Source organism: Erinaceus europaeus, chromosome 1 (genome assembly GCF_950295315.1).
Source record: "Erinaceus europaeus chromosome 1, mEriEur2.1, whole genome shotgun sequence".
Lineage (NCBI taxonomy): Eukaryota > Metazoa > Chordata > Mammalia > Eulipotyphla > Erinaceidae > Erinaceus > Erinaceus europaeus.
Window position 1 is genome coordinate 90,470,756 of NC_080162.1, and position 14,730 is coordinate 90,485,485.

The following is a 14,730-nucleotide window of genomic DNA, read 5'->3' on the forward strand; positions in this document are numbered from 1 at the left end:
TTCTGTATGTCCTATCCAACAACAACATCAATAACAACAATAATAACCACAGCAACGATAAACAAGGTCAACAAAAGGGTAAAAAAAAAAAGCCTCCAGGAGCAGTATATTAGTAGTATAGGCACTGAGCCCTAGCAATAACCCTGAAGGCAAAAAAAAAAAAAAAAAAAAAAGAATGAGTTCAATTCCTGGCATTGCACACCAGAGCAGTACTCTGGTTCTCCCTCCACCCTCCATCAATAAATAAATATTTAAAGATAACATTTAAGGGGTTGAGTGGTAGTGCACCCAGCTGAGCAGACACATTACCATGTACAAGGACTAGGTTAAAAACCCCAGTCCCCACTTGCAAGGGGGAAGCTTCATAAGCAGTGTAGCAAGATTGCAGGTGCCTCTCTATCTCTTCTATCTTCTCTTCCTCCTTCTCTCTCTCTCTCTCCCACCCGTTCTGCCTCCTCCCCACCCTCCTCCTTTTTTTTTTTTTTTAACTTTAACCAGAGTGCTGCTCTGGTGGTACATGGGATGGATCCTGGGGCCTCAGAGCCTCAGGCATGAGAGTCTGTTTGTATAACAAGCTGCCTCTCACTCCCTCGATACCCCCTCTTTCCCTCTCTGCCCTATCAAATAAAATTTTTAAAAAGATAAAATGACCCCTGGGACCAGTAGATCCACTGTGAAAGCACAGAGCCCCAGCAATAACCCAGGTGGCAATAAATAGAAAGGAAAAAAAAGTTGAAGTGATACTGTTCTCATTTACCAAGCTCTAGAGAAAAATTAGAACTTCTCACTAGCAAGACTGAAAGTTCTATCTCCTTGTCTAGAGTGGGTAAAGAAAGCCAGGGAGGGGCCAAGGAGAGGAACAATGGTAGTGTGCCTGTCTTGTATGCCTAGGGCCCCAAGTTTAATTCCTAGAACCACCATATACCAGAATTTGAGCAGTGCTTTCCTCTCTCTCTCTCTCTCTCTCTCTCTCTCTCTCTCTCTCTCTTTCTTCCCCTCTCTCTCTTCCTCCCCCCCTCATAAATATTATAGAAAGAAAGCCAGGAAGAATTACGCTGGCTATGCCAAGAACCTATGTATACAGTCCTGTCCTGTAAAGATGATAATCTGCACAAATATAGGCTCTGGGGAGGAGAAAGGAGTTTATTTCTTCTCTAATCACTTTCTGTTGCTGGTAGCCAGAGACCCCAAATGACAGCTCACCATACTCTCTTGCAGTCACCCAGATTGTCAGGAATCCAAGAACAAGAAGTGCTCTCAGAAAGAAGAGGCAACTCAACATGATGATGTACACCTTGTCCAGAATATCAAGTGATAGAAGGACTAGGAAACTGGCCTAATCCCTGTCTCAGTGTCCTCTCTTTTGCAATATTCCCCCAGGATGTCTTCTCCTAAGTAGAAAAAAAAATGTGATTGGCTGCTGGTACCTGGGAAAGTCCTGGCATTCCCAATAAGCACATGTGATGAGGTGATGAAATACAATGTAACATACACAACACCCTTGGACAATAATGAGGAACCTAACAGGAAGCTGGGGAAATGGAAGGATGACCATTGAATAAAAGATCAAAGAAAGCCCTAAAGGACTACGGAAAACACAGCTACTATTGAGAAGACAGAGAAAGCCAGGTACAACATAATGGGAAAAAAAATAGCCAAAGCTAATAAAGCACATTGTGGTTCCTGCTCATCCTAGAAACCTGGAAAACAGAGAATGAGGGAGTTGGGCGGTAGTGCAGCGGGTTAAGTTCATGTGGCGCAAAGCGCAAGGACCTGCAAAAAGATCCAGGTTGGAGCCCCCAGCTCCCCACCTGCAGGGGATTCACTTCACAAGTGTTAAAGCAGGCTTGCAGGTGTCTATCTTTTCTCTCCCCCTCTCTGTCTTCCCCTCCTCTCTCCTTTTCTTTCTGTCCTATCCAATGACAACATCAATAACAACAATAATAGCTACAACAATAATACAAGGGCAACAAAGGGGAATAAATATTAAAAAAAAAACAGAGAATGAGGATTTATAGTCAAGAAGCAGGGTAAAGGTCAGTGGGTACTAAGAGTGAACATAAGGGATAAGAGGGAATTCCTGTTAAGTTAATCTAACAGGATTTTTGCTGCTGGTAGGCTGATCACTTTGATCAGTCACCACTTGGGAGATGGTGGAAAATGGGGAACCCCAACTGGCTACTGAGGGTGATCAGATGACAGAATGGGGGATTCTGATGAAATTGACTCAGCAAAATTCTTGCTAAAACTGCATAATGTGAAGATAAACAAAAAAATCAGGATCTAATTTAAAAGTTCATGGTTCAGTAAGAGTTTGGTCAAAGAGGATGGTCTTTGCTTTGAAAAAGAGGAGGAAAAGAAGAATGAGGAAGAGAAAGAGGAATGAGAAGAAGGAAGGGAAGGAAAAGGAAGGAAGAGAGGAAAAAAACAAACAAACAAACAACAACAACAACAAAAGATTCTCCCAAGTGATGCCATGACTTGAGCACTGGGCTTAAGAGCATAAGGTCCCTTGTGGTCTGGGAGGTGACCTCGTGGTAAAACACTGGACTCTCAAGCATGAGGTCTTGAGTTCCATCCCCAGAAACATATGTACCAGAGTGATGTCTGGTTCTTTCTCTCTCTCCTCCTGTCTTTCTCATTAATAAATAAATAAAATCTTTAAAAAAAAGAAAATAGCATGAGGTCCCAAGTTCAGTCCTCAGCATTGCATATGATTGTGATTCTCTAGTTCTCTACCTCTCACCTCTCTCTCAATAATAATTTTTAAAAATTATATATCTTTTTAAAAGAGAGAGAGGAGGAGGAGAGCTGGAAGGTGGCTGCTCTGTGAGTAGAATGCATGCCTTCCATGAATGAGGCTCAGGGTCTGATCCCCAGTACCACATGAGAAATCCCAAATTCAATCCCAGGCACCGCATATGCCAGGGTGCTGTAGTGACATCTCTCTCTCTCTCTCTCTCTCTCTCTCTCTGCCTCTCACCTCTTGCTCTATCTCTCCCCTCTTTCAACCTCGCTTGTGAAATAAATCTTTTTTAAAAAATTGAGCCAGTGGCCAGTAAAATCGCTCACTTGATAGTACAGTACTATGCCATGACCCAGTTTTGTTTTTTTGTTTATTTTTTATTTATAAAAAGGAAACATTGACAAAACCATAGGATAAGAGGGGTACAACTCCACACAATTCCCACCACCAGAACTCTGAATCCCATCCCCTTCCCCCAATAGCTTCCCTATTCTTTATCCCTCTGGGAGTAGGGACCCAGGATGACCCAGTTTTGAACTCATTCCCCACCACAACTTTGGAGCTGTGGTCTCTTTTTCCCTGTCTCTTATCTAAAATAAATAAGTAACTAAATAATAACAAAAAAAGCAAGCCCTGGAAGTTATTCAGTGGTACTGCACATGCACAAGAACCTAGATTTGATCCTGGCAATGTAAAAATAATATAAAGGGGGAGTCAGGCGGTAGTGCAGCAGGTTCCAAGTGCAGGTGGCGCAAAGTGCAAGGACTGGCATAAGGATCCTGGATCAAGCCCCTGGTCCCCACTTGCAGGGGGGAAAGATTCAGAAGCAGTGAAGCAGTACTTCAGGTGTCTTTCTCCCTATCTCTCCCTCCCCTCTCAATTTCTCTGTTTCTATCATATATACAAAGAACGAGGTTCAAAGTCCTATTCCCCACTGGCAAAGGGGAAGCTTCATAAGAAATGAAGCACTGTTGCAGGAGTCTCTCTTTCTCTCTCCCACTCTGTCCCCACCTCCTCTGTCAATTTCTCTTTGTTCCATTAAAATAAATAAATAGGCCCAGGTGGTGGCACACTAGTTGAGCACACACATTACAGTGTGCAAGGACATGGGTCCAAGCCCCTGGTCCCTACCTGCAGAGGGGAAGCTACATGCTACAGCTGTCTCTATCACCTTCTCTCCTTCAGTTTCTCCCTCTATCCAAAATAAATTAATAAAACTTAAAAATAATACCAATAGGGAGTTGGGCAGTAGCGCTGTGGGTTAAGCGCATGTGGAGCAAAGCGCAAGGACCAGCATAAGGATCTCTGTTCAAGCCCCGGCTCCCCACCTGCAGGGGAGTCACTTCACAGGCGGTGAAGCAGGTCTGCAGGTGTCTATCTTTCTCTCACCCTCTCTGTCTTCCCCTTCTCTCTCCATTTCTCTCTGTCCTATCTAACAATGACGACATCAATAACAACAATAATAACTATAACAACAACAATAAAAAAGAGCAACAAAAGGGAAGATAAATAAATATTAAAAAATAAAAATAATAATAATAATAGCAATAGAGGCCAAGTGGTGGCACACCTGGTTAAGCACACTCGTTACCAAGCTCAAGGGCCCAGGTTCAAGCCCCTGACCCCACCTACAGGGAGAAGCTTCAGAAGTGGTAAAGTACTGCTACAGGTGTCTCTCTCTCTCCCTCTCCATCCCATCCCCTCTCAATTCTTCTCTGTCCTATCAAATAAAAAACAATAAAATTTTGGGTGGGGTAGATAGCATAATGATTATGCAGAGACTCTCATGCTTGAGGCTCCAAAGTCCCAGGCTCAAACCCCCGCACCACCATAAAATGGAGCTAAGCATTACTCTGGTTAAAAGAAGAAGAGGGGGGCCAGGCAGTAGCACAGTGAGTTAAGCACACATGGTGCGAAGCACAAGGACCTGCATAAGGATCCTGGTTTGAGCCCCTGGCTCCCCATCTACAGGGGGGTTGTTTCACAAGCAGTGATGCAGTTCTGCAGGAATCTTTCTCTCCCCCCTCTGTCGTCCCCTCCTCTCTCCATTTCTCTCTGTCCTATCCAACAACAAAGACAGCAATAACAATAACAATAATAACGATAAACAACAAGGGCAATAAAAGGGGGAGAAATAGCCTCCAGGAGCAGTGGATTTGTAGTGCAGGCACCAAGTCCCAGCAATAACCCTAGAGGCAAAAAAAAAAAAAAAAAAGAAGAAGAGGAAGAAGGAAGAGGAAGAGGAGGGGAAGGAGGGAAAGGAGGGGAAGGAGGAGGAGAAGAAGAAGGAGAAGGAGAAGAGCCAAGGACTAATCAAGTTTCAAAGTGAAAACCTCCTTAATAAAGCCAAAGAATTTGGTATCAGAAAGTTACACTGTTGGGTGGGGGAGACAGCATAATCATTATGCAAAAAAATGTCATGTCTGAGGCTCTAAAGTGCCAGGTCCAAAGCCCCAGCACCACCACAATCCAGAGCTAAGCAGTGATCTGCTTAAAAAAGGAAAAGGAAACTCACTTCCTGTGCTAAATACGAATATATATATATATGGGCTCTAGACATATCGATGGTGTTTACAGTACTTATATATTTTCCTCATATTTGGGAGCTAGTCTTTGCCCTAATCCAGCTTTCTAGCCCTATTCTCAACTCTGACACCACCTTCCTAGAAAATACTCTTAGTGCACCTGCATGTTAGCTATTGGGCTTAGGCAAAAATTACTGAAGTCATGGGCCCCTTGGAACATACCTAAAATAGGCTTCCTAGCTTCTTCCCATACAAAGAGTCCTAGTTACAACTGCCCTATTCCTACCCTTGGGTTCCTGTTTATTAAACATTTTGTCCTGCTTTTTATCTTGCCACCTTTCAGCCACCAAGTTGCAGACACTACTATGAATCCATCCTGACTTCCCTGGGCAGATGACCTCACCAATGTGTCCCAGAACCACACCTCTTCAGAACCCTGCCCTACTAGGGAAAGTTAGAAATATGCTGGGGCAGTAGCACAGCGGGTTAAGCGCAGGTGGCGCTAAGCACAAGGACCAGTGTAAGGATCCTGGTTCAAGCCCCCGGCTCCCCACCTGCAGGGGAATCGCCTCACAAGCCTTGAAACAGGTCTGCAGGTGTCTTTCTCTCCCCTTCTTTGTCTTCCCCTCCTCTCTCCATTTCTCTCTCTCCTATCCAACAACAACGAGATCAACAACTACAACAATAAAACAACAAGGGCAACAAAAGGGAATAAATAAATATTTTTAAAAAATAATTTAAACCAAAAAAAGTTACATTGTTATGTTTTATATTTGAGCATGGAAATAAATATGAAAACTTAGAAGATGCCATACATATTGTTTATTTTAATCGTTACAATAATTTGCAGGGGTAAGAAAATTCAGAAGGGCTGAAAAAAATGTCTGTGGTCAAAAAATATTAAGTGGTGACCAGTAGAATTTTAAGATGGCATTGTTTGAGGGCTTCTTGTTCAATGTGCTTCACCTTAGTTAACTCACTTAAAACTCCATCTCAACCTTAACTCAGGTACTATTATCCTCATTCTACAGATGGGGAAACTGAGGCACAAAATAAATGTGCCACACATTAAGTGGTAGAACAAAGGAAGGTGGTCCAACTACATAGTCTATGCTCTTTTATTTTTTAAATACAGCTACAGGGAATGAACTTAGGGTTTCACAAATATGTCATATCACTAAGTGGCATCCTTGGTATCATTTTCTATCTTTTAATTTATTGGAGAGAGGGAAGGAAAGAGAGAGAGAGAGATTAAATCATCCATAGAGTTCTCCTAGTGCCTCAGTTCATGGTGCTCCCATATGGAGCCAGGGTCCAAATGCAGGACCTCCTCCATGGAAGAAGCACTTTGGAGTGAGCTTTTCCTGCTCCCTGTAGCTACCACATGGCACTGGGTTAGAACTCAGACCTTGCTTTTTTATTTATTTATTTATAAAATGGAAACACTGACAAGACTATAGGATGAGAGGGGTACAATTCCCACCATTAGAGCTCCGGATCCCCTCCCCTCCCCTGATAGCTTTCCTATTCTTTTTCTTTTTTTTTTATTTTTATTTATTTATTCATTTTTAATATTTTATTTATTTATTCCCTTTTGTTGCCCTTGTTGTTTTATTGTTGTAGTCGTTGTTGGATAGGACAGACAGAAATGGAGAGAGGAGGAGAAGACAGAGAGGAGGAGAGAAAGACACCCGCAGACCTGCTTCACCGCCTGTGAAGCGACTCCCCTGCAGGTGGGGAGCCGGGGGTTCGAACCGGGATCCTTATGCCGGTCCTTGTGCTTTGCGCCACCTGCGCTTAACCCGCTGCGCTACAGCCCGACTCCCAGCTTTCCTATTCTTTAACCCCGTGGGAGTATGGACCCAGGATCATTATGGGGTACAGAAGGTGGAAGGTCTGGCTTCTGTGATTGCTTCCCCGCTGAACATGGGCGTTGGCAGTTCAATCCATACTCCCAGCTGAACTCAGGCATTTTTTTTTTCTACCAGAGCACTGCTCAGCTCTGGCTTATGGCAGTGTGGGAAATTGAACCTGGGACTTGAGAGCCTCAGGCATGAAAGTCTCTTTGCATAATCATTATGCTATACCCCCATCCTTCTTTTTTTATTTTTCTTAAGATTTTATTTATTTATGAGAAAGACAGGAGGAGAGAGAAAGAACCAGACATCACTCTGGCACATGTGCTGCCGGGGATCGAACTCGGGACCTCATGCTTGAGAGTTCAAAGCTTTATCACTGCACCACCTCCCAGACCACAGACTCAGACCTTTCTAACAGCAAAATGCATCTACTTCCTACTGCCTGGCAAAGACAACTTTCTCCACCACAAACAGATTGAATCAATTTTTTTAAATACATCTTTATTTCTGCTTCACTATTTATGAAGTTTCCCACCCCATGGCTCCTGCAGGTGGGAACCAGAGGCTTGAACTCAGGTCCTTTCACACTGTAATGCACTCAACCAGGTGCACTACCACCTGGCCCCAACCGATCCAATTCTAAAGCAGAGGTAAACAGAGCTCTAGAGAATTCCCCAAATGTTAAATCCCTGCATCTCCATCCCAGCCCAGAACCCCTGCCTGAGGAAAAAAGTCTGGTTCCCTGGAGCTAGGGGGAAAGTCCTGTCCATGTCCCAACCTTCATTCCTTTTTTTTTTTTTTTTTTTTTTTGCCTCCAGGGTTATCACTGGGGGGCTCGGTACCTGCACTATTAATGTACTGCTCCTGGAGGCCATTTTTTCCATTTTGTTATTGTTATTGCTGCTATTGTTGTGGGACAGGGCAGAGAGAAATTGAGAGAGAAGGGGAAACCAGAGGAGAAGAGAAAGACAGACACCTGAAAATCTGCTTTACTGCTTGTGAAGCAACCACCCTGCAAGCGAGAAGGGGGGGGACTCAAACCCAGTCAATGCGCTTCACACTACCTATGCTTAACCCGCTGCGCTACTGCCCCATCCCGCCAAACTTCATTCTAAAGCCTCAAACCCAAGCAGCAGCCCCCCCTGGAGTCAAAGTGCTAAGTGAGTGGGGTAGCACAGATCATACACCCCTCTTGTTGGGCTTCCTGGTCCGAGTTAGAACAAAATCAATGGGCAGAATCTTCTCCAAAGAAGAGATCCAAAGGGCCAACAGACCTACGAAAAGATGTTCAACGTCACTGATGATCAGGAGAAAGCAAATAAAAACAGCAAGCATATACTCATTTACACCTGTGAGAATGTCACACATTAGAAAAGACAGCAACAAGGGGCCAAGTGGTGGTGCACCTGGTTAGGCGCTCACATTACAGTGCGCACGGACCTGGGTTCAAGCCCCTGGTCTCCACCTGCGGGGGAAAGATTCATGAGTGGTGAAGCAGGGCTACAGGTGTCTCTCTGCCTCTCTCCTTTTCTATCTTCCCCTCCCCCTCTCAATTTCTCTCTGTCTCTCACAATAAATATTACAAAAAAGACAGAAACACCAGCTGTTAGAGAGGCTGTGAAGGGAAGTGGACTCTCCTTCATTGGCTGGTGGGAATGCAAATTAGTCCGACGCCTATGGAAAATAGTCTGGAGATTCATCAGAACTCTAGAAGTGGACCTACCTTATGACCCAGCAATCCCTCTCCTAGGGATTTAGCCAGGGAAAAAAAAAACTATCCAAAAAGACCTATGCACACCTATGTTTGTAACAGCACAAACTAGGAAGCAACCCAGATGCCCAATGACAGATAAAAGACTAAGGAAGTCGTGGTACATATATAATGGAGTACTATGCAGGTGTTAAAAATGATAGGGCCATCTCCTTTGCAATATCGTGGTCATGTAGAGTGAAACAATCCAGAAAGAGAAAAACCAATACCAAATTATCTCACTTCTAGGTGAAACTTAAGAATAAAAGACAGTAAGGGAAAATATAAGGTGAAACTTGGACTGGGTGTGATATATTGCACCAAAGCAAAGAAATCTGGTAAAGGAGGGAAAGGGACAGGATGGAGGGACACTGGGACCATGTTGTGTCTCCTAGACACCAATCAAGGGGAGATGAAAGATTGTACCTATGTGTTAAAGACTGTACTGCAAACCACCACCACCACCCCAAAAAATAAAATAAAATAAATTAGGGCTCAGTGTCAAGCATATAAAAAATTACAGTTTTGTCGCCTGGAAGGAAGACTTGCATGTGTGCCTCTGCATGTTCGATGCCCTGCCCACACAGCAGAGCGGGCTCCCATTTCCAAGTTCTCTCTCTGGCTCTCTCTCGCTCTAAAAATAAACACTAAAATAGATAAAGCTACAGTTCCCAAAAAACTAAACTGCAGGTGGCGCTGTGTGAACACGTTCCTCTCCACTCCCCAGCCTCAGCCCGCGAAAGCCTGCTCCCGTCCTTCGTTTCCTCCTTTCTCCATCAGCCTCACTGTAGGCGGGAAAGGACCCTCTCCCAGGAGGCCCCGACCCACCCACAGACCAGGACTTTCAAATTACCCGGGCGTCTGCCGTTCGGTTTCCGTGGCAACCACTCAGCCCGCCGCGTCGCGCTTCCGGACCGGCCGCCGGCGCGCTCCAGTGACGTCACAGGCCACTTTCCGGCCGGTGGCAGAGTCGGACCCAAGTTGTAGGGGGCCGGGGCGCCATGGGAGCCACTGGCGACGCGGAGCAGCCGCGGGGACCCGGCGGGGCAGAGCGGGGCGGCTCGGAGCTGGGAGACGCGAGCGCAGCGGGGCAGCTGGTTCTCACGGTGAGGCGCCTCTGGGGAGGCCGGGCCAGGCCGGGCCTAGGCTCGGGCGGGCGGCGCCGCGGGCTCCCGGGACCCTGGCCCGCGGGCGAGAGAACGCGGCGGCTGGTGCTGCCGAGGGGTTGGCGTTTCCGCGGCCCGGCCGCCTGCACTCGCACGGGGGCTGCCCACCGCGCTAGGTGACGTGGCTCAGCCTGTCAGCCCCCGCCCCGAGCCCCAGTTTCCTCTTCGATGGAGAGGAGAGGCTTGGTGCCTGCCCGAGCAGCTCTTGTGGGGGGCGGGGGCTGTGAATGCGAGGGGAGCGCCCAGCGTGGCACCTGCCAGCAGCAGGCCTTCGCGATCCCTGGTTCTCCTCCTGCCGGTCCAGAAAGGGTGAGGTGGGGACTTTGAAGGAAGCTTCTTGTCGCTTCCCGACCACTGCCCTCCCGCCTACCTCAAGGAGGTGAAAACCCCTGAGAAGCCGGGGTGTTTAACTTCACACCCACCCTCCACCTCCAGCCCGGGGTGCGGGCCTTGGTGACACCTGCCCCCTTGGTCCCCACAGAACCCTTGGAACATAATGATAAAACACCGGCAGGTGCAGCGAAGGGGCCGCCGCTCACAGATGACAACAAGGTAGGGCTGGGCCTGGGCGGGACTTCCTCTCCCGAGGAGCTTTGGCTTGGGTGTGACAGCACCTGCATCTGTCTCCACTGCGCAGAGCAGACGTGGCCAGCCGGTAGAAGGAGCGCTAGACTAGGAAAGAGAAGACACTGGTCGATAATTGGGTGTGTGACCTTGACAAGTCACTTGGCCCTCTGAACATATTACAAAATGCTTGGGATGGGTAGAGGAAACTGGGGGGAGCTAGGGAAGCCGGTAGAGCACAGGACTTGCTTGTGTGAGACTCCCAGTTTCATCCCTGGCATTGCATGGACCGGAATGATGCTCTGGCTTCTGTCTCTCAAGTGAAACTCTTGTCTCATGAAATAAATAAAATCTGAAGTTACGTAAAAATGAACAGTGCCATGTGGCTCAAAGCGCAGGGACCGGCGTAAGGATCCCGGTTCGAGCCCCGGGCTCCCCACCTGCAGGGGAGTCGCTTCACAGGCGGTGAAGCAGGTCTGCAGGTGTCTATCTTTCTCTCCCCCTCTCTGTCTTCCCCTCCTCTCTCCATTTCTCTGTCCTATCCAACAACGAACAACATCAACAATGGCAAGAATAATAACCACAACGAGGCTTCAACAACAAGGGCAACAAGGGGGGGGGGGATGACCTCCAGGAGCGGTGGATTCATGGTGCAGGCACCGAGCCCAGCAGTAACCCTGGAGAGAAAAAAAAAAAAAAAAGAACAGTGGCCGGGTCGGCAGTAGTGCAACGGGTTAAACGCACATGGCACAAAGTGCAAGGACCGGCGTAAGGATCCCAGTTTGAGCCCCCAGCTCCCCCCCTGCAGGGGAGTCGCTACACAGGCAGTGAAGCAGGTCTGCAGGTGTCTGTCTTTACCCCTCTCTGTCTTCCCCTCCTCTCCGTTTCTCTCTGCCCTATCCAACAATGACAACGATAACAATAACAACAACAGTGATGTTAAACAAGGGCAACAAAAGGGGAAAAAATAGCCTCCAAGAGCAGTGGATTCATAGTGCAGGCACCGAGCCCAAACAATAACCCTGGAAGTAAAAAAAAAAAAAAAAAAATGAACAGTGCCTCTTAAGATCCATAATACTAGCTCTAAGGTTGAAGCTCTAAAGGGGGAGAATAGTGTGGAGGTTTAAAACAGTGTGGCTGGGTCGGGTGGTGGCACCTGGTTGAGCGCATGTATTAAAATGTGCAAAGACCAGGTTCCAGCCCCCCCCACCTGCAGGGGGAAAGCTTTACCATTGATGAAGCAGGGCTGCAGGTGTCTCTTTGTCTCTCTCCCTCTCTATCACCCCCTCCCTCTTGATTTCTGGCTGTCTTTATCCAATAAATAAAGATCATTAAAAATTAAGAAAAAAAAAAAACAGTGTGGTTAATGATAGTAACCATGTCTGGGATGGGAGAGAGCACAAGATGGACCTTTGGGATGTTGAATATTGTTCTTGACCTTGATAGTAATTAAACAGGCATTCACAAAAAACTACTTGTTAAATTGTGTAGGCTTTTCTGTTAGTATAACTATTATATCTCATAAGAAACCTCTTTTAAAGTAATAAGAGAATGAGATAAAGTTGTGCATAATAAGTTTTCTTTTTCTTTATTCATTTTGGATAGAAACAGAAAAGAGGGAAAGAAGTGAGAGAGAAAGAGAGAGAGACCTACAGCACTGCTTCACCAATCATGAAGCTTCTCTTCTGCAGGTGGGGGCCAGGTTCTTGAATACAGGTCCTTGTGCACTGTAATGTGTGCACTCAACCAAGTGCACCACCACCCAGCCCCCATAGTTAGTTTTCAGCATTTATTATTGTTACAAAGTATCCTGTTTGAATAGTGGTAGGCAGATAGGAAAAGGATGTATTTGACCCCTGACTGTATTTGCCTCCCTCCTAAATACAGTTTCACAGATCCTGCTATCTCCATGGACCTCCTCCGAGCTGTCCTGCAGCCTAGCATCAACGAGGAAATTCAGACTGTTTTCAACAAATATATGAAGGTGAGTGGTCAAGCAATAGCTTACCTGGTTGAGCACACACACTACAAGTGCAGGGACCCAGATTTGAGCCCCCACTCCCCACCTATGGGGGGGGGAAGCTTCACAAGCAGTGCAACAGATCTACAGGTGTCTTGTCTTTCTCTTTCCCTCTCCCCTTTCAATTTCTATCTGTCCTATCTAATTAAAATAAAAGTAAAATAAAATAAAGGGAAAATGTCCACCAGGAGCAGTGGGTTTATTATGCAGAGATCAACCCCAGCAATAAACCTAGTGGCAATAAAAATAAATAAATAAAATGTAATGCTTATGAGAACTGTGGTGGTTATCTTTGGGAGGTGGGAGGGTGGGGATACAGAACTTTGGTGGTGGGAGTGGTGTGGAACTCTACATTGTAATCTTGTAACAAATTAGTAATAACAAATGGAAAAAAACTTAAATAAAATAAATAAAGGGGCTGGGTGGTGGCACACCTGCTTGAGCACACAGGTTACAGTGCCCAAAGAACTGGGTTTGAGCCTCCAGTTCCTACCTGCAGGGGGAAAGCTTTGCAAGTGGTGAAGCAGGACTGCAGGTGTCTCTCTGTCTCTCTCCCTCTCTATCACCCCCTTCCCTTCTGATTTCTGTCTGCCTCTATCTAATAAATAAATAAAGATCATTAATTAAAAAAAAAAAAGAAAAAAATAAATTCATGTAAGTGAGAGGTAAACAAGGATAGGGACAAAGAAAAAGACTCAAAAAGCTGTCCTTTTCTGCCTCAAAATCTCTGATTCTTTCAAATACATGTAAACATCTAAAAGTTTTTCCAGTTCTTATCAGAGATGTAACTTAGTGCTAAGGTGTATGTTTCACAAGGATGAAGCCCTACATTTGATCGACAGCACCCTGAGAAAAGTTTTCCAGTTTTAAACCTTAAGAACTGTTTTCCTTCTTTGGAGATATTCAGATTACCCCCAGCTGGGCTTTTGTTGAGTGTGAAATGACTTTAGTATGATGTTCTCAGCACGTGCTTAATAATATCACCATTATTGTTATTTTAAATTCTTTTTTAGGCCTATAGATAAACTTCTGCAAATCTTTGCCTGAATGACACTTAGATCATTTAAACCCGGTATATTAAGTGAACTCCTGGACTGGGGAGATAGCATAATGGTTATGCAGGAAACTTTCATGCCTGGGGCCAGGTGGTGAGGCACCCAGGAGAGTACAGATGTTACTGTATACAAAAGACCAATTTTCAAGCCCTCATCCCTACCTGCAAGCGGAAGCTTCAGGAGCAGGAAACAATGATACAAGTCTCTTTTTTTCTCTCCATGTTTTCCCCTTTCACTCTGAGTTTCTCCTTATGTCTTTTTTTTTTTATATTTATTTTCCCTTTTGTTGCCCTTGTTTTTTCATTGTTGTAGTTGTTGTTATTGATGTCATCATTGTTGGATAGGACAGAGAGAAATGGAGAGAGGAGGGGAAGACAGAGAGGAGGAGAGAAAGATAGACACCTGCAGACCTGCTTCACCACCTGTGAAGCGACTCCCCTACAGGTGGGGAGCCAGGGGCTCGAACTGGGATCCTTAAGCCGGTCCTTGCGCTTCCCACCACATGCTCTTGGTTAAGCTGTGCTACCACCTGACTCCCACTTTTTAATTTATTAATGAGAAGGATAGGAGGAGAGAAAGAAACAGACATCACTCTGGTACATGAGCTGCTCGGTATTGGACTCAGGACCTCATGCTTGAGAGTCCAACACTTTGTCCACTGTGCCACCTCCTGGTCCACCTCCTTATCTCTATCTAAAATAATTTATTAAAAAGTAAGACTTTCATGCCTGAGGCTCTGAGGTTGCTGATATAATATTCTCCTACCACAACTACCATAGCCAGAACTAAATTGTACTCTGGTTTAAAAAAAAGAAAGGGGAGTCAGTAGCACAGTGGGTTAAGCGCAAGTGGCACAGAGCACAAGGACCGGCATAAGGATCCCAGTTCCAGCCCCCGGCTTCCCACCTGCAGGGGAGTCGCTTCACAGGCGGTGAAGCAGGTCTGCAGGTGTCTGTCTTTCTCTCCCTCTCTGTCTTCCCCTCCTCTCTCCATTTCTCTCTGTCCTATCCAACAATGATGACATCAGTAACAACAACAATAAAAC

General features: G+C 45.8%; 2 protein-coding genes across 5 annotated transcripts in view; one reads left to right on the plus strand and one right to left on the minus strand.

The window, feature by feature from the left end:
- The window catches only part of WFDC3 (WAP four-disulfide core domain 3), a 148,472-nt gene extending 138,610 nt beyond the window's left edge, over nucleotides 1–9,862 (minus strand). For 2 of the 4 annotated variants that reach the window (XM_060190832.1, XM_060190839.1), the window contains exons 1-2: nucleotides 9,734–9,791; nucleotides 1,204–1,391 (exon numbers count right to left, since the gene is read on the minus strand). In XM_060190832.1, the coding sequence (XP_060046815.1) occupies nucleotides 1,204–1,282 (79 nt within the window). In that variant the 5' untranslated portion in view covers nucleotides 1,283–1,391; nucleotides 9,734–9,791. Of the gene's footprint in view, nucleotides 1–1,203; nucleotides 1,392–9,733 lie in introns of all 4 variants that reach the window. The other 2 variants (XM_060190846.1, XM_060190854.1) reach the window with 2 other exon arrangements.
- DNTTIP1 (deoxynucleotidyltransferase terminal interacting protein 1) overlaps nucleotides 9,854–14,730 on the plus strand; it is a 34,081-nt gene continuing 29,204 nt past the window's right edge. The window contains exons 1-3 of the mRNA XM_060190826.1: nucleotides 9,854–9,986; nucleotides 10,528–10,598; nucleotides 12,498–12,594. Of these exons, the coding sequence (XP_060046809.1) occupies nucleotides 9,882–9,986; nucleotides 10,528–10,598; nucleotides 12,498–12,594 (273 nt within the window). The 5' untranslated portion in view covers nucleotides 9,854–9,881. The remainder of the gene's footprint in view (nucleotides 9,987–10,527; nucleotides 10,599–12,497; nucleotides 12,595–14,730) is intronic.